Source organism: Pseudopipra pipra, chromosome 1 (genome assembly GCF_036250125.1).
Source record: "Pseudopipra pipra isolate bDixPip1 chromosome 1, bDixPip1.hap1, whole genome shotgun sequence".
NCBI lineage: Eukaryota > Metazoa > Chordata > Aves > Passeriformes > Pipridae > Pseudopipra > Pseudopipra pipra.
In genome coordinates, this window is record NC_087549.1 from 32293939 (window position 1) to 32314130 (window position 20192).

The 20192-nt window shown below is 41.6% G+C and overlaps 1 protein-coding gene across 5 annotated transcripts in view; it reads left to right on the top strand.

The window, feature by feature from the left end:
- Positions 1–20192, top strand: part of STAU2 (staufen double-stranded RNA binding protein 2) — a 171313-nt gene that overhangs the window by 84006 nt on the left and 67115 nt on the right. For 4 of the 5 annotated variants that reach the window (XM_064650685.1, XM_064650678.1, XM_064650692.1 and 1 more), the window contains exon 12: positions 1279–1586. In XM_064650685.1, coding sequence (XP_064506755.1) covers positions 1279–1586 — 308 coding nt within the window. Of the gene's footprint in view, positions 1–1278; positions 1587–8647; positions 19810–20192 lie in introns of those variants that run through there. The other variant, XM_064650712.1, reaches the window with a different exon arrangement.

Sequence of the window (20192 nt, forward strand, 5' to 3'; positions counted from 1 at the left end):
CTAGAATGAAATGCCATATGGCTCAGGTTCACTCATGTTATTTTCAGATATATGCTAGAAGATTAAAGTATGTTCTTAATAAGAAATTACGCATTTCAAGCTCATTTTATGATGTATTAATAATAAGAAAAAAGTCTTCCTCTTGTATCAGCTAATTGGTTAGTTGTGTTTCCAACAAATGCTTCATTGTATAAGAAAACTAGCAAACTTCATACTTAATTCTGCACATTTCCAGACACAGGAATATCAGCAAAACTGATCAAGTATGTAGTCATGTTTCCAAACAAGTTTAGGTTGAGATATTTTCTAAAATTGTATTAAAATCTTGAAATGTAGACACATTGTTCCTAATTTACATATCACTGGAAATATTTAAAAGTAATTCACATAAATAAATTTATATCTTTTTAATGTTCATTGTGACTCCTGTTGATATTAATGATGGCACATATATGCTTTTCTTTTTAAGTTTAAACATTCTCAAAGGCAAGGACCTATTTGCAAACTATAGGATGCCATATATAGAGCTAAATAAATAAATAAATAAATTCCTCTTCCCTGCAGAGCAGTCAGTCACATCAGTCATTAGCACAGTAACAATGTGGTTGCAGGGCAACTTAAAGGTTTTTAACCACAGGCTGCCCTAGTAATTCAGCAAACACTTTAAGCCAGCACATCAGGCGGAGCTGCTACTGCAAGAAACCACCCTGCCCTTCTTCTGCCTCCAACAGCTCATTCTCATGAACATCCCTACATGGTTCTACAGGTGCTGGTGCTGGCATAAGCAACAGAGCAGCAGGAGAATACAAACAGCAGCTGTTGGTGGGAGAGAAAACTAAAACTACTTCTGGTGGCAATGGTGCTTATACAGACTAGTTTCAATTATTTGTGAAAAAACAACCTAAATTACTGTATCAGAAAGGAGGTAGAAAAATGTAGGGTAAATAGTGATTGTGCTACTATTTTGAAGTAGGATCTGTTCCTCATGGTTTGTAGGTCTCGAAACATTGTTCAGGTTGTGTATTCTGTGCTAGCCACAGTGTTAAAATACAAATTTGAACTTTTTAAAAAAGAGTTGGGGAAGAGGAAAAAGAGGGGTGATTCAGATCTGCTTTGTTTCTAAATAAATTATGCCATTTCATTTACAGTTACTGGGAAAAGAAAGGTATTGCTTCTAAATTCTTACTTTGTTTTTCACTATAAAATGTATTAATGAAAATTATATATGTGTCAAACCCATTTTAGAGTAATAAGAATGATCTTTGGTTTTATTTTCAGCACCAAAGGGAATACTCCATCTCTCTCCTGATGTTTATCAAGAGATGGAAGCAAGCCGCAACAAATCAGCCCCTGGTACCACTGTAAGCTATTTGTCATCCAAAGAAATGAGCCAGACTTCCAGCTCTTTCTTCAGCATATCTCCTACAACAAATAGCACGGCTACGATTGCCAGGGAACTTCTCATGAATGGAACGTCCCCAACTGCTGAAGCCATAGGTCTAAAAGGAGTATCTCCTGCTTCCCCCTGTTCTACAGTGCAGCCTTCAAAACAACTGGAGTATTTGGCAAGGATTCAAGGCTTTCAGGTATGGGAGGGGGAAAATGAAGCTCTTCAGCCAGAATCGTAACATTGCCATCAAGGTTTCACTCTTGCCCTCTTGAATGTGGGCATGCATGTAACTTATCTTGTAAAATTAGATGGTGTCCGAGGCAGTTTCTGGGTCCGGGAGATACAACTCTGCACCAATATACGCATCCCTCCTTCTCTTTTTTGTTCCTTCCGTACATTCATCTTACTGCAGCCCATCTTTCTCTTCTTTGTCTTCTCTTCAAATAATTACAAGCTTAAATTATGCCTTTTACTTGCACTTCTTTGAGAGTCTTCATCTCTTCGAAATAGAAGCTTTACATACTGCTTTGGCATTGGTTTCTCCCTTCGACTCTGATCCAGAAGGTACCAATGAACCACCTTACCTTTGTGTTTGTTGTCTAGGCTGGGTTATTAATTTCTTTGCTTACCACCCTGCACTTCTTAGTAGTAACTTGATGTTGTGGTTTAGGAATGGTACTTACCAGTTTAGTGCTCCCATTGAGACTCTCCAAACCATGAGCTGCTTGCTCGCTCCCCCTCCCCTGTGATGGACTGGAGAGGAGAATTAGAGGCACAAAAGGTAAAGATCACAGATTGAGATATGAACAATTTACTGGAAACAGCAATGAGATAAGAAAACTAACTGTAACAGCAACAGTGCTAATGACAGAGGGTGTAAGAAATGAAGGATTCACACGGAAAGCCCTCGACAACAGACAATATCCAACCTCTCCCTCTGCCATGCTACTGGAAGGGACCCTGTTCTCCCTGGAAGAGAATTGCTTCTCCTCACCCCTGGCAATGATATGAGGTGGTGTAGAATAACTTCTGGGTCCTAGCCATGCCCCCATCTAAGTACTGCAAAAATTAACGGTCTCCTGGCTGGAACCAGGACATTATTCACCCTATGACATGCCCAAATCCTACACCTTCCAACTATATACATATAGATAGATAGATAGGTAGATAGACAGATAAATAGATGGATAGACAGACACATATACACAAGCACAGGTATCCTTTCCAGAGTCAATGGCTGTCCCTTCAAGATGTCTGTTGAGTTCATTTAGTCCATGACTGTGGATTCCATCTGTCTTAGATGTCTCCCAGGGCAGGAGGGCTGGTATGCTCTTGGCTGATTGCAAGCTGCATCAGGAGCTCACAACTGGTGTATCTGGAGCAGTCCATCCTCATTGTCCATGGTAATTATGGCATACAGAGGCAGTGTCATTGAGCAACCAGTACTACACAGTTCAACATTACAGACCGTTCTCACCCAGAAATCAAATTCCCTTGAGGTACACATCATGTTTCCTCATCCCTCTGCACTACCCACCAAATGCACCCAGATCCTTGAGCAAAAACAATCCCATGAATACATTTGCCTTTGCTTGAGACAGGACTAATCCAAACTATCTTCTCTAATGCATTCCTCATATCCACCATGGAGAGTTTATCCCTTTCTACGGTACATGGAGGTTTTGATTGGGCAGGGCCAGCTTGATGGGTAGAGCCTCTATTGTTAACTAAGCAAGTGGCCTTTGTTAAATGTGTATCCCAATGTTTGAAGGTCCCACTGCCCATTGCTTTCAATGTGGTTTTTAACAGTCCCTTGTACCATTCAGCTTTCCCAGATGCTGATGCACGATAGGGAATATGGTATACCCACTCAGTGCCGTGCTCTCTGGCCCAGGTCTCTATAAGGCTAATTTTGAAATGAGTCCCATCGTCCAACTCAGTTCTCTCCGGGGCGCCATGTTGCCGCAGAACTTGCTTTTCAAGGCCCAAATGGTGTTACAGACAGTGGCGTAAGGCACAGGATGCATCTCCAGCGATCCAGTGGTTGCTTCTACCATTGTGAGCATGTAGAGCTGTAGTCTGTAGTCTGGATAACTTGGGTGATGGTGTCCGTGGTTAAGTCCACCCCTGGATTATGAGCCCATCTGTATGTCACATCTCTTCCCTGATGACCTGAGGTGTCATGGGCCCACCAAGCCTGAAATAACTCATCCTTATGTTGCCAGTCCATGTCTGCCTGAGACACTTTAGTCTTGGCAGCTCAATCCACTTGTCTGTTGTTATGATGCTCTTCAGTAGCCTGACTCTTGGGTGCATGTGTATCTACGTGATGGACTTTTACAGCCAACTTTTCTACACAGGCAGAGATGTCTTGCCGCACTTCAGGAGCCCAGATGGGTTTACCTTTGTGCTGGTGATTGGTCTTTTTCCATTGGTCTAGCCACCCCCACAGAGCATTTGCTACCATCCGCTAGTCAGTGTAGAGCTAGAGCACTGACCACTTCTCTCGTTCAGCGATATCTACAGCCAACTGGGCAGCTGTCAGCTGAGCAACCTGACTTGATCCACCTTGTTCCTTCAATAGCTTCTGCAACTCGCTGTGTACGGCTCCATTTGGCAGCTTTCCATTTTTGATGTTACCCTACAATACAACAGGAACCATCAGTGAAGAGAGCATATCGCTTTTCAGTTTCTGGTAGCTGATTATATGGTGAGGCCTCCTCAGCATATGTCACCTTCTCCTTCTCTGATGATCATGATAGTCCCAAATTTTCACCTTCGGGACAGTTTGTGATGACTTCCAAGATCCATGGGCGATTGGGGTTTCCTATTCGAGCTCATGTGACCCACTTACTCCACGTAGCATGGGTGGCATGATGTGTGGAAAGGACTTTCCCTTTGAACGTCCAGCCCAGCACTGGCAGTCAGGGCACCAGGAGGGCTGTGCTTCGCTGACAGTCACTTCTGAAGCAGCTCAAACCCCTTCATAAGCTGCCAGTATCTCTTTTTCAGTTGGGGTGTAACAGGTCTTGGGTCCTTTGTATTCTCACTCCAGAACCCCATGAGTCACCCCTGGGTACTTTTTGCCAGAGACTCCAGGAAGGACCATTCTCCCTGGCTGCAGTGTAGAGTGCATTTTTCACATCTTGCCCATCGTGACTGGCCCAAGGGCTACTGCATGGGCAATCTCCTGTTTAATTTGTTCAAAAGCTTATTGTTCAGGACTCCACTTAAAATCATTCCTCTTCCATTTCACAATAGAGAGGGCTTACAATCTGACTGTACTCTGGAATATGCATCCTCCAAAAACCCTAGGTGTCTAGGAAAGCCTGTGTTTCTTTCTTGCTGGTTGGTGGGGACATAGCTGCTACTTTGTTGACCATGTCCATTGGATTCTGACAATGTCTATCTTGCTATTTTACTCCTAAAAACTTAATTTCCTGGCCAGGTCCCTTGACCTTACTTTACTTTATGGCAAAACCAACCTTCAGGAGAATTTGGATTATCTTCTCCCCCTTCTCAGAAATTTCCTCTGCTGTTTTGCCCCACATGGTGATGTCATCAATGTATTGCAAATGTTCTGGAGCCTTTTCCAGTGCAGTAGGGATCAGTCTACAGCAAATAGTGGAGCTGAGTTTCCCCCACCGGGGCAGTCAGTTCCAGGTGTACTGGACACGCCTCCAGGTGAAAGCAAATTGTGGCCTGCAGTCTACTGCTAAGGGAATGGAGAAAACCACATTAGCAATATTGATGGTGGCACCACTTTACTCCAGTTTGTACTGGAGTTCCAGCATGCCTGGTACAGCAGCACTCAATGGTGATGTGACTTTGTTCAGGCCACAATAGACTGAGAGACTCTCAGTCTCCACTCTCCAGTGGACTTACTCACAGGCCATATAGGACTATTGAAGGGTGATCAAGTCTTGCTGACCACTCCCAGGCTCTCCAGTTCATGAATCATCTCACCAATGGGGGTCACGGAGTCTCGGTTGGTGCGGTATTGCTGACAGTGCACCATTCCGGTGGCCATCAGTAACTATTCTTCAACCCTCAGCAGTCCCATAGCAGAAGGGTTCTTTGAGAGACCAGGCAAGGTATTCAGCTGATTTCCTCTGTCTCCACAGTAGCTATCCCAAGAGCCCAACAAAGCCCTTTTGGGTCCTTGAAATGGACCCTCTCCTGGTGTAATCTGTGCCAAGGATGCACAGGGCCCCTAGGCCAGTGTTATGATCCAGTTATTAAAATTATTAGAAATGTCTTTGCCCAAATTAAGGTGCAGATGAGACCGTATGCCAAAGTCAATAGTGTGGATTTTATTTAACAGTAGGTGTGAGGCAGAGAAAGAGAGAGAGACAGAAATAGAAAAAGGATGGGGGGGACAAGAAAGAGTGTGACAGAGAAAGGTTAAAATAGAAAATGTATCACTACTCTGTGAACCCAGTGGCGTTCCATTCTTCTGGTCTTCTTGGTGGTGAGGGTCCCACACAACATAGAGTCCAATGGATTAATATACATTCAGATGTCCGGGCACCACCCCTGGCAGGGAAAAGCTCTACAGTCTCTTGCGACAGGCTCTGGATTTGTTGCATCACTTGGATCACATGCAGTCCTCTTGTGGTGGAAGATGTCAGGAATGAGTCTGGGGTCTTTAATGGTTTTTGACCCCTTCTCAGGTGCCTCTAATGTGAATGTCCTGTGTGTACATGGTCTTCCTGGGAGTGGTTGGAGATTACTCCTTTGGTTTGGTGTGGAGAGATTTCGCAATCACACCCCCAAAACTCTTCTCCTCCACCACCTGATGAACCTTGTTTACTTCTCCTCCGACCTGAGAGAATTAGGCAATAGTCTTATCTGAAGCTCCCATCACAGTCCAGATTCCAATCAGGAAGCATGTTTGGGAGGGGGGTGCTTCGATGATCGCAGACAGGCAGTTGCTTCCTCGCAGTTTGACAAAAAGTCTTTCTGTGATTTTGGCAGTGTTTAAGACATTAACAACAATTGAGTCCATCACAGCCAGTCACAATGGGGTGTATTGCCATTCATTCTCAGTCAGGCTCACTTTAGCTTCTAGTACAGTCAGTTGTTGTGTTCCCCTTGTCACCCCAGCAATAGAGATGGACTCTGCCCCTACATATCTTGACGGCATCAGGATACATTGTGCGCTGATGTCAACTGAAGTCTTACACTCTTCTGGTTCTGATGTGCCAGGCCATTGGATCCACACAGTCCAATAGATCTGATTGTCCCTTTCCTCCACCTGACTGGAGGCAGGGCCCCTCAAGTTCTGGTAATAGTACTCATTGCTCATTGTTAATATGAACTGGAGGTCTGTTCAAGAGGATTGGAGGTAACATCAGGTCTCCTATTCTGAGGACTTGCCCTCTGGAAACTGGAGTGGCATCTATCCTTGAAGAATTTCTTGGAGTGGTTGTTCTTCCTCTCAACTCATGTATCCATGCTTCTACGGTAGAGGTGGGTTTTCCATCAAACTTCCTCATGTCCTCTCCATGGTCATGCAAGTAGAACCATTGGTTACCTGCTGGTGTGTACCCTCTTTCTCCCAAGCTTTCTGTTGGAGTGCTTGCTCCCAATAGAAGAGAGTCTGGTCCACACTGGCGGGACATGGGACATTTCTTCTCTAATTTCCTTGAGTCTTTCGAATCTGTCTGCAGTCTTGGACAGTCTTTCTGCAGCTGAGGCTCAGGTTAGTAGGGAGGAAAAAGACAATCTTCGTGTTGCCAGAGTCACATAGTCACCTGAAACACTGTTTGTTCTCCTTCTTTCATTGACATCAATGCCCGTGAGTTGGTGTACGATGATGGCATGCTCTGTACAAACGGGTTTTGTACACTGGACCTCATCTGGATCTACAGGGGACTGTTTGTTATTTGCATTCTTATAGATTATCTCCAGCACAGCTAATTCTCCCAGGTACTGGATACCTTTCTCCATGGTGTTCCACCTGCTTGGGTACACTACTAGATCATCCTTGAGAGAATAATTTTCCCTAATTGTGAAGTAAGATAACACACAAGTACCCTTGAAATGCCAAGCAGTGGAAGGAGTTCAGGAAAATTTATTCCAAAGTCGAGAACACTAGACTTACAAGGGAAAAACTTCTAGCAGTGCTGCAAAAAGCACTGCCTCAGAAAGACACTCCTCCTGTTCTCTTCAAGGCTTTTATCTTCACTGGCCTCCCTCCCCAGGTCCTCTCCTATGCACAGGCCTGTAGCATCTGTTTATCTCTCCTCATAACAGAGAAAGAGCCTGCAAGCTTCCTGTGGTTCTGCTGCTGTTTGGGTGGCCACAGTGCCTGTTGGTCTGCTTTCCTTCTCCTCCCCATGAGGGTGCTGTCTGGTATTGAACTGTGTCCGGTGAAGAGCACCCAGGGCTCAATACATTTCAATAAGTTGCTCCTCTCTGGAGTTGCCACAGCATTCTCCTTGCAAGTAATCTGTCACTTTATCAAGGTCTTGTAGTTGTTCAGGAGTGAGCTTCCATGCCATTGGAGCAGATAATTTCCCCCAAAACTGGCCCATTTTCTCCTATATTCCATGCCACTCATGACTGTCCACCCTCAGGGAAGACCTCTCAATGACCTTCCTAGAAATCTTTCTTAACTAAACATGGTGTGGACCACACTGAGGAGACCTGGCAGACATAGCAACAAGAACATGCTTTCCATAACATCCAAAGGGAATTGAAAATTCTCGTAAGCTGTTGTAACAGACCTGAAGAAGGAAGAAGGGGTGAAAAGCTGGGGAAAATCATCCTTCCCATTCCCCCCTCAAACTGGGTACGATTATTAATGAACTCCCAGAGGTAGCACTGAGATAAAGGCAAAGAACAACACTGAATACACATCCCAAATGACCCTTATTGCCTTTGATGTTATCATATCATAAGCTTATATCACACAGTACAGCAACAAAGCAATCCTGATCCCCTTTCCTGCTCAGAAAAAAAACATCGTGAGCAGCACATATGGGAATATATGCAGGGTTAGGTACCACAAGCACATAAACGGACCAAGCAACATTGTAATCGGTGGCTCTATGCCTAATACAACAAATGCTTAGATCAAGTTTGTTTCCAACTCACTCTGGGCAAATCAGTTGTTATCGCAACCATTCGTGCCCAACATTGGGTGCCAAAAAAGTCTGTCATGGTTTAGGAATGGTACTCCCCAATTTAGTGCTCCCACTGCGACTCTCTAAACCATGTGCTGTTCACTCCCTCTCTCCCCCTCCCTTCCAGCCCTTGCTCTGTGGCGGGATGGAGAGGAGAATTGGAGGCCCAAAAGGTAAAGATCAAGGGCTGAGATAAGAACAATTTACTGGAAACAGCAATGAGATAAGAAAATGAACAGTAAAAGCAACAATACTAATGACAGAGGGTGCAAGAAATGAAGGATTCACACGGAACCCCCTGGACAATAAACAACATCCGACCACTTCCTCCACCATGCTGCTCGACCGAAAGGGACCCTGTTTTCCCTGGAAGAGAATCCCTTCTCCCCACCCCCAGCAATGATGTGAGGTGGTGTAGAATAACTTCTGGGTCCTAACCATGCCCCCTTCTAAGTACTACAAAAATTAACCCTATTCTGGCTGGGATCAGGACATTTGAAAACTATGTTTTGCTCAGTAGTGAAAGTAGACCTGGTGTCAGAGCAATGCAGAATGTTTTTGCCATCACAGTCAATATTATAGAATGTAAGATGAACCATACTGGGTCAGTGCATGAGTCCTTCATCACTGATAACCTGCACCCAGCAATTTCTACATTGCATAGGACAGTGACAGCCTCTGTAGTTCATCCAGTCATTTCTGCAGTGTGGAAGATGGGAAAAGGAAACCTCTTCCCTATCACATTACATGAAAATTTATATGTGTATATGGGTAATGGCTCATTTTACTGTGTTGCAGCATCAGAGGATAGGACCAGATATGTAGAAATATATTTTTCCTGTCATAGGTTTTTGGTTTGAGTTTTTGTTTTGTTTGGGTTTTTTTCCCTTTTCAGAATTGTGTATTTGTTTCATTTGAAAGGTTGGTTTCATATGCTCTAGCATATGTAATTTGATCATATAACCCAATTCTGGAAATGAGAGGTTTCTGTTGGAATTTTTGCATGCCTGATAATGGATTTTTTTGTAATTTACAAAGTATGCATTAATGGGAAGTGACTTAAAAGAGGCTGCTAGGATTCAAGGAATAGTGTCAGATGTTCTGTTGGTATAAGCAGCATAGATATATTACATTTACTTACATCAGATATCCAACACGCTTGCAACAAACATGGGTAGAGCCCTCCCCAAATCTTCGTTCGCGAAGCTTAGCCATGATGATGACATCAGATATCATCAGTTGTGGATTTAACTTAAGACTGTTTCTGTCTAAAATATGCATTCAGCTTTTTTTTGGTCTTCATTTTTGAAATGTCATTTTTGCTTCATTAGTTTGAATGTCTCTTAATGAAACAAATGGTAAAAGCCTCAGCCTCACTGTAGTAGAGTTAAGCTGCTAATAGGAATTCAGTCTTCCTGAGTTCGATTTGTTACCTGCCTGCAGTAGAAACAGATGAATTCTGATGAAAAGAAATTCAATCCGTGGAGTTCTCACTGCTCACTTTCACATCTTGTCAGATTGCTTGTGTCTACTAGTAATGCTTTATTTTCATAGAACCGATGCACAATTTATGTTACTGTTTTGGTTCCTACTTGCCTACAGTATGTGGTTATTGTAAAATGATTAGTTGTGTTTGTCCTGGTTTTTTTCATGCTTTGATTCTAGATGCTTATGTAGAAATTGTTTTTAAAGGGTCTTACCTTGAGCCAAAAAGTATAATCTGTTTCATCCATGAACTAGACTACTACTTTTTACTTGGCCCTAATACAAACCAAGGAATTTGGTAAAGAATCTCAATTATTAACATCTATCCACTGTGTATGTAACTGATGGTTTTACATCATCTTAGCATGCTTTTTAACACCTTGCTTGAATAAGCCTGGTTATTGATGTGAAACTGCTGCTGATGGGTGGCTGAGCCGAGGTGGAGCAGTGAATAGAATCTCTGTGGGAAGTGGCTCAGTGGCCTGTCAGGTGCACAGCACAGGTCTCTTCACCATTTCAACCTAGAAAGCTCTTTGTCTTTAAGAGTTTAAAAGCCAATTTCTTTGCAAGCTAAATTTCTCAGGCTTATTTACTGAGTAGATAACTACTGCATTTGCAAACAGCTAGCTTGTTTCATGTTTCCTGAATGACCCAAAATGATTTTTAAATTGTTAGCATGTATTTGTATTCTGGTCCAGATGATAACCGTAGTTTTGTCTTTCATTGAAGAACGTATACATTCTGTTCTGTTACAATGTATTTTTTGAATTTTTTAAAAAAATCAATAAATACTCATATGATGTTTCATTTGTAAATGTAAACAATGTTATTTGCTTATTTGAATGGTTTTCTTGAATTACTTTAGCTGCAGGAGACACATCTCTAAAATGTGGTTACTTAATTCTTTTAAACTGTTTGTGTATGATCTCAGCCATGTTCTGTTGTAAGCCCTGAATATTAAGAGTTATTGGGACCAATATATAGTTAAGTACTAAAAAATTGCAATTTTATTCTTTATGGTTTATTATTCTAAAGATATTTGTAATTGATAAGCAGCAGCTCAGTGGCGCTGAAAAACAGGTGTTTAGCTTGGATACTTTCAAAGCTCAAGCTTCAAATTACCAGTGATAATTAAACACAAATACTTAAAGCAAGCCTTTACAAACTCTGAATAAAGCATTTTTAGTGCTTGCTTCATATTAATGAATATCATCTACAAGTTAATTGTTTTGCAGACTTTGACTAGAAATGGTTTAAAGGAAAATTTAGTTTTGGTAAAACTGTTATTTTTAAATGACTGTGTGATATTTTGGCCATTGTTTTGTAACCAGATTAGGAAAGTTTCAGTTGTTTCTGCTGACTGTTTAAGTGCAGTAAATTATTCTGAGAGTTCGTTTAAATGGAAACATTTAGAGAAGCTGTTTGTACATGAATAACTTGAACCTCCACTTTTTACTTAGGCAAAATGTAACTAGCAAGTAGTCCAGTAGGAAATTCCACTGGGAGTTTCCATGAAGCAAACACTGTAAAATATAAAAAGCCATGACTGAGTGCCCACAGTCTGTCCCAGTGCATGGCTGCAGCCATACTTGGCTTGCTGCATTGGCGGGGCTTGGAGATCGTAGCTTTTTCTCTGTAGTGCCTGCATAGCAAAACCTCACACAGGATATATTTTCTATGTGATGTATTCCTTTGGTTGCAATGGTTACACAGTTATTTTTTTCCTCTCCACACTTTTTTGGTGGTTAACTGTTCCATTTTATAAATTGATAGACTTAATAGTTTTTTGTTCGGCATTTCTAAATATTTCTCATTTCCCCAATGGCACGTTTCTAAGTGACTGCATGTACAGGAGAGGTCCTGCTGGATGCTCTAGAGTCAGGTTTACTTGTGGCTCATACATTTCAGGGCATGGGTTTGAATTGTTGGCAGGGGTAGGCTGAAACTAAATTTCTACACTTATATTAGGGTTGACACTGAACTCAAACCTTTCACTGCAGTGGCTTTAAACAAAACTAAACACTTTGTGAAGGCTGGATTTGGGAGTGCTTGGATCTAACTACTGAGGTATGTGAGGAGAATTTCAGGGAAATTCAACCCTCAGAGAACTTCAAAGAAAGAGGTATAGTTTTGATCTGATCTGTACATAATCAACAATTTCTCTGAGCAGGTCAGATTTTAAAAAGCACCTAAATAACATTTTTAAAATTGACACAGGCACTATGGATGCTAATAGCAAGTAATTTAAAGCTGTAAAATCATCCAAAAAGTGATACTTTTTGTACCACCAAGTGATACTGTTCTGTCCTTGGATGTGTGAGCTGCAGACAGTTTGTGGCCACTGTTGGGCTGAGATAGTAATTGTGGAAAATGGGCTAGTTCTGAGGGGTACAAAAGTCGCATCACTCATTCAAATTAGAAAAAAACAAACAATAATTAAGAGAAGCCTTTGAAATTATAGCATCAGGCGTCTTGACATCATTAATGTTATACAGATTTGAAAGCTATGTCAGCAAAATGTTTTTAGATGAATGGTTCTTTGAAGATCCTATCTCCAAAAATCAGGAAAAATGAGGATATTATAAAGTGAAGATGTTTGTAGAATAGTGTTAGAGAACACTTTTGAAATAAGGCTGTTAAAGAAAATACTGCTTCATCCGTATTTGGGGTCAAGCCCCTCAATAATTCTATGTGTATAACTGTGCATCTAACCCCACCCCCCCAAGCCATTGGAGACTTATTTTCCAGCAGGATTGACCAGACTGCAAATATTAGTGAAATTGTTCTGAAACAGTAGCATACAGTCAGGCCCAGAGGGAACTATGATCAGCTGATTCACCTTAGTGTTAACACTCAAAGGGCAGAGAGAAATAATGACATTTATATTGAAAAATATAATGAGTTCTTACTCTTTAATTCCCTTGAAATAGCTTGAGTGACTGTGCTACCATGTATTATCAATACTTACTTCTGTAAAACAAGCTGTGGATTCAGGCTTTTGTTTCCTGTCCCAGTGCCTTGAGTCTTAGTCAGGTGTACTAGGACTGTACCTGCTCATTGTTCAGATCAGTTTCTGTAAAATGATGTGCAGAATGATGTTGTGCTCTGTCATCACCAAAAGTATTGAAACTTGGCCTTTGGCAGAGGGTATTATCCTCCTGTATGTTTGTACTGTGCCATGCTCAATGGCCAGTACAATAATCCCAACAGCAATATTTTTCTCTTGCCCACAGGGAGTATAAACACCTTTAGAAATGGTTGACAAAGTCCTCATTATCTCAGTTTCTGTCTCTTCTGGAAACTGTGGGGTTTTTTTCTGATGGGAAGTTTGCACTTTCACCAATTAACAAACTATTGCCTGATGTTCCAATTACTATAGACTTTTGTTGTGGGTTAACTCCAGTGGGCAGCTTAAGCTCCACACAGCTGCTCACTCTCTCCCCCCTGGTGGGATGAGGGAAAGAATCAAAAGGGCATGAGTGATAAAACTCGAGAGCTGAGATAAAGACAAAGGCTGTGTGTGCAAGCAAAGAAAAACAAGGAATTCAACCACAACTTCCCGTGGGCAGACAGATGATCAGCCATCTCCTGAAAGTGGGGCTCCATCATATGTGATGGTGACTTGGGAACACGGATGTTGTAGCACCGAATGTCACTCCTTCCACCTTTCCCCAGTTTTTATCACTGAACAGGATGTCATAGGTCTGGGATATCCCTTGGGTCAGTTGGGGTCAGCTGTCCCAGCTGTGTCCCCTCCCAACTGCTTGTGCACCCCCAGCCTGCTCACTGGTGCGGTGGTGTGAGAAGCAGAAAAGGCCTTGACTTGGAAGTTCTGCTCAGGAATAGCAAAAATGTCAGTGTGTTATCAAGTGTTTTGGTCACAAATCCAAACTTTAGTACTACACGTGCTTTTATGAAGAAAATTAGCTCCATCCCAACCAGAACCAATGTAATTTCCACTCTTATTCCATACCATTGACATCATGCTCAGGTCCCACACTCCCTCATTAACAACCCACTCTTTCCTATCCCGTGATATATACGCAGATATCATCCCCTTAGTCTATGGACCACTCCTTTAAAAAGTCCACAAAATGTCCATTGAGTTCATTTAGTCCATGTTTATTCAATCTGTTATGGTGGTCACTCTGGACAGGAGAGGTGGTGTGCTGTATGGAGTTGCTGAGCACCAAAGACAGCTCAGGTTGGGTCACTGCTGCACTTTCGCATCTTCTTGTCAGGCTTTTCCTCTCTTGGTTCAGATGGTTTCTGTTATAGTTATTCCTATAAAACACAACTCAGATCCTGGGTTACAACAGTTTAAAGGTATTTCCATTACAGTCTCCACCCCAGGCTCCTTTGGGCCAGGTTGTAGGATTTAACAATAGGCTGTAGCAATAGGGTTTGCTCCCTTTGCTCCTAACCAGGCTAGCAACAAGGGATTCCTGCTACAGTAATTTTTGTAACATGCAACTCAAATCCTTGGTTACAAAAATTTAAAGGTATTTACATTACAGTCTTCACCCCTTGTCCCTTTGGACCAGACCATGGAGTTCATTGCAGTGAACTCTTCCCCTTGCCCCTGTTCCAGCTTGGGATTATTCACAGGTCCACAGTCCACTGGGGCAGTATATGGTCCAGTGTGGGCTTCTCTACATTCCTTAGGGATATAGCTGCTCCAGAATGACAATACCCATAGGCCACAGACCCTGCAGGGGAGTACCTGCTCTGGCACAGACTACTCCATGGCCACCTCTGTTTCTGGTTGTACCTGCTCCAGCATGAACTTACCCACAGTCACAGTCCTGTGAATTTGAGATCCAGCCTGTCCAGCACAGGTATGGCAGCATTGCCCTGGCCATCTGCCAGCCCATTCTTGTTATCAGTACGTTCCCAGGCAGAGCAGAATAGGATGATAAGGAGAACAGAAGAAGCAAACAGCAGAAGCAAAAAGCAGCCAGTAATGAGCAATAGTTTCTAATCTACAGCCAGGCAAGCAAGCCCCATGACAAGCACAGGAGCCTGACAATTAATATCTAAACAGATATAAATTTGATATAGCATACTCTGATCAAATCTATTGTTATCTCTAACCCCTCGTGCCCCACACTAGGTGCCAGAGGGGACAGTTACGGGTTAACCCTGGTGGGCAGCTCAGCTCCGTGCAACTGCTCTCTTACTCCCCTCCAGTGGGATGCGGGAGAACAACCAGAAGGGTAAAAGTGCGAAAACTCAGGGTTTGAGATAAAGACAGTTTAATAAGGAAAGCAAAAGTCACACGCGCAAGTAAAGCAAAACAAGTAATTAATTCACTAATTCCCATGGGCAGGCAGGTGTTTGGCCATCCCCAGGAAAGCAGGGCTCCATCGCACGTAACAGTGACTTATGAAGACAAACACCATCTCTCCGAATGCCTCTTCCCTCCCCTTCCTCCTTCCCCCAGCTTTCTATGCTGAGCATGATGCCATATGGTATGGGATATTCCTTTGCTCAGCTGGGGTCAGCTGTCCCAGCTGTGTCTGCTCCCAGCTTCTTACCCATCTCCAGCTTCCTTGCTGGTGGGGTAGTGTGAGAAGCAAAAAAGCCCTTGATGCTGTGTGAGCTCTGCTCAGCAATAGCTAAAATATCAGTGTGTTACCCATGCTCTTTTGGTCACAAAGCCAAAACATAGCACTAAACCAGCTACTATGAACAAGCTCCATCCCAGTCAAAACTGGTACATCTTTTTATTCTTCAGTGAAATCTTTACAGCTGTGTGACACTGGGCAGAAGTCAGGAAATAGGAGAGCTACCTTTATCCTTACAGTGACTGTAAGCACAACTTACAGTCATTGTGCTCAGAAGAGAACTTACACCTTTTTATCAGGTTATTTTCTACAAAGCTTAGCCATTTATTCAACACAACTACTATTTTTTGTTGTATTTACAGGGAAAGAAGTTTCCTCCAAGGAATGGCAGCAGGTCAGTGAGGATTTTGTTGACAATTTTAGGGACATTTCTGATTCATGGAACTCCAGGCTACCTGTTAGTTGAAAGTCCTTACCTGGCTCTCAGAAACTTGCAGGTGTCCTGCTGCACTAAAAATCAAGTTCTCAAATGGCTGTGTTATATAGGAAAGGACTTCAAGGTTTCCAAACCCTGATTTATACATGACTAGCCAAAAGAAAGAAAACATGTTGGGAATGTGAAATAGAGGGAGAGATAAAACAGAACAAGGTGATAGTAAGAATTGTTCTTGTTCCTCTTCATGTAAAAATCAAAGCACCTGAACTTTGTTGCACTCTGGTTTATAGGGTCTTCTTAATCACTTGACTTCTGAGGGAAGGTGAGCAGTACCACAGTTGATGGCAGTGACTCAGGGTAGATCTACAAGAAGTGGTTTTATACTTTTCATCTATTTTGGAAATGTTTCTGTGGAATATGGATCATCTAGTTCATATTATTGTATTTTTGACCTCAAAGTAAGTCAAAATAGTGGTAGCATTCTGAGAAAAAATAACCATAAGAATCATTCTCATGTGAGTTTCCATAAGGAAAGGTGTACAAGTATGGAAATATAGCATATTTGTTCTCAGAGCATACCGTAGGAGGTAATATTTGGTGCAGGAAAAGTGTTTCTGAATTAACTCATGAGCATGTAGAATTAGGAAAACAAATGCAAATCTAGCACAAGGTCTCCAACTACTTGGCTTCCGTCCAGAAATCTGTCTAAACTAGCTTTCTTCTGTTCTGGCCATCGTTGTGTTTCTCTCTCTTACAAGCAAAGAGGCCCTCTATTCAAGAACTGCTAAAGTTTTGTTCTTCTTGCCTCCAGAAACAGCCAGGTGCCTCTTTTTTTTGTTTCAGTTTCTAAAAGGAAAGAAGGTAAACAGAATAACTGGCTAATAGTGTTGTGTGGGTCCCCAGGTGTGGTGTGGTTGTCATCTTGGTAACATTTTAGCTTTTCTGCTTGGCATCTTACAAATAATAATTCGAAATCCTCCCACATACCCCTTCATGTAACTCGGTCTGTGGAAAAAATGTGAGTTATATTTCCATATCCAATTTTAGAATTTAAGGGGTTTATGTATGAGAAAGTTTAAAAGCTATCAGGATCTCTCAAAATACTGCAGCCAGCACTAAACACACCGGGCTGTGTTCTCTGCCAAAATCTTTCTCAGTAAATCCTAATGTGACTTGATAACTTAGCTGTGGGCTTAGCCTTGGAATAGAGCCCAAACTTTGAAAGACTGGAAGTTTCAGTTGGCAAAAATGTGAAGGTGCAGTGGTGAATTCATAGCAGACTGGGGTTTAGCTTTAATTATACTAAGGGAACTCAGCTCTCAGGCAAAATCCCTTAAAAAGAGAAGCAACAAGAAAAGGTGAAGAAGGAGAAAAGAGACAAGTTGCAGTTTATTCCCCTCTCTGTGATTGAAGCTGAGACTTTCAGAAAAGGGGTTTTTTTGGCTGTCATCTCTTTCAGTCTCATTCAGAGTTGGAAGCTGTGTTGGGTTTCTCTGGCCAGGTTTTGGTAGCAGGGTAATTTTCAGAAGTGAAGTGGTTGTTTCTTGTTTTAATTATAGGTTGGTTCTTTAAGCATACTGCCCTATTTCTAGGTTAATGCACAATATCAGTGTCTGTACCAGCATCAGACTTCTGAGCTAACTCAGGCAGCTGATTTTCTATTCACAGTTTCACAGTAATGCTGTTCCCTCTTCATTAACACAGCGTTCAAGGCTTTCACATGCAGTTTGTAAACAGAGAATCATTAATGCTTGCTTCGCTTTTCACTTCAGTGACAACCTTCATCCTGAAAAAGTGTGTTCCTGAGAACATTTCCATTCATGCTGTTGCTAGAAAGTTATTTTAAACCAAAGCAATTTTCTTTCTCCAAACTAACCAAGTTCCTCTCAGTCAGTTGTTCAGATTGATACTCAAGACACAGGCTCCTCCACAAATGCTCCATACCATGCTTGTCCTCTGTGTATGTTATTAGCAGAACACAGAATCTCTCACTTCCCTCCTACTTTTTAGCCATGTGATGAAAATAGGAGATCTCAGGGTTGCCAGTTTTTTCACGTTTCCTTTGACTGAGAATTATAAAATAAATTAAAACTCCTCTCCCTGGAAATACAGTCTTTACCTGAATAATTATAGGTGTATGGCAGACAAGTTGTTTCTGCAAAAACCACGTCAGCTATAGCTTACATTATTCTGTAGTTCTTTACAATGTGTTAATTTCTGAATAATTAATTTATTAATTTTTTTCATGATTTTCTTATTCACTTAGGGGGAGGGTTGTATTCACTGTTTAAACTCACTGTAGTTAAGCTACTCTCTCCTATGTCAACAAAAAAATACTTATCTTTGTTATAGAACAGAGGAAATGAACAGGGGAGCCAGGTAGTTTTCAATGTAAGCCTGATTTATTTTTATTTTTTTTATAGAAAGTCACGTCCCATCTCCTGATTTCAGCTTCCTTATCAGACAAACTGATACGTTTGCAAAGGTCTCTGCATCTCTCAGTGCCAGCCGTTGTAAATATGGTTGCTCAGTTTGCATGTGCTCCAGAGGGACACTGTCTTTATAAATACATACCTGGGTTGAGATTTAACAGATGGAAGGAGGACAGTAAGCACCTTACTGTACTGATTATCCTCTATGCTGCTATGATGGCAGTGGTGTTAGCTGATTTTCTCTTTAGTGAAACCAAACATCACACCCAGAGGTAAGACAGAGCTGGGTCTCCTTTGCTTGACTGCGCATAATATATGACCAGACTTCCCAGATCTGCAGAATCCCAGGAACAGGAGCTCTGAATTCAGGGGATATCGAAATAGCTTGAAAAAAAGGACATACAAGCTTCTTTGGCTCAGATGATAAACTTGCTTTGCATTTACCAGATATTTTATATATTCCTTTTGGGAACTGTATCAAGTAAGTTTTTTTGCTCTTATTTGTACTTTGCTTGTTTTTATAGATGTCAAGTGTCTGCTTTGCTGTAGTCAGGAACATAAAATACTGCCACAGTAACCTGTGACAATGCCTTGTCTGCTTGTTCCCTATTTATGGTGCAGTAATGGTTTGTTTCTTAGTCTAAACCCTAGGACTGTATTTTAATGAAGATTTAAGGCTACAATACAGCTCCTATTCAAACTGTGTAAGAGAGGCATGTTGGAATAGCTCAAGATTTACTGCTGAACTGTCAGTCTTCAAGCTACCAAGTGTCTTTACCCTTTGGTGCAGTAGCTACAGTGGAAACTCTGCCCACTGCTGTGAAGCAGACACAGCGATTAATGAACCTGAGGTGCACTAATCAAACATATGTTTTCTTGACACAATGATTGTGTTATATATCACATCCGAATGTACAGGCCTTTATCTTTCCTTAATGATCTAGCAAGGGGGCTTTTTTAAATGTGGGTGTTTTTCATGCACTCCTTAGATTTGTTCCACAGGGGGTGGCCGTTAAAAACATCTGACGGGCATGCAGTTAGCCAGCGCCCTGCTGAGATTAGTAAAATACTATATTTAGTAATCGCACTACATCAAGGAACTCCAGCATTGCAGGAAACAGTTTGATTCAATGCTTTTTTTCTAATTTTTTAATTATTTTTTTTTTTATTGTATGTCTTATTATTTCATCTGGGACGATCTTTTTTTTCAGCTCGGTCTCGGGTTTTGTGTCTATGTTTCTACTTTTTGTAAGAGGCTTTCCCCCAATTTTGTTTTTTTGTTTTTACTGTACTCCTGTTCTACCCTCACACAAAAAGAAAAAAGAAAAAGAAAGAGAAAAAAGGAAAAGGAAAAAAAAAAAAAAAAGAAGGGGGATTGTAAAGCAGGTAGTAAGAATGAAAAGTGGCATTTGGAATCTCTCTTATGGTGCTCTGTGTCTTAAGAGACTGATCTATTATTTCTTAGGAAAGCTCTGTGGATAATACAAGGATTCATGCTTTTAAGTACTAGAATCTTATATGGTGAAAGTTCCTAAAATTGGCTTTGAGAAAATGGTTGACATGAGCAAGTATATTCAGTTTATTTCTGTGCCAGAAGTATTTCCTCACCATTAAATATTCGTGAAACAGACTTGAACCACAAACTGGATTGTTTCATTTTTTTCCTGTAGTAGTTGACATGACTAACAGTAGATGAACCACATAAAAAGGAAGAGTAAAGACCAATATGGAAAAGACAGCTTTTTACCAGGA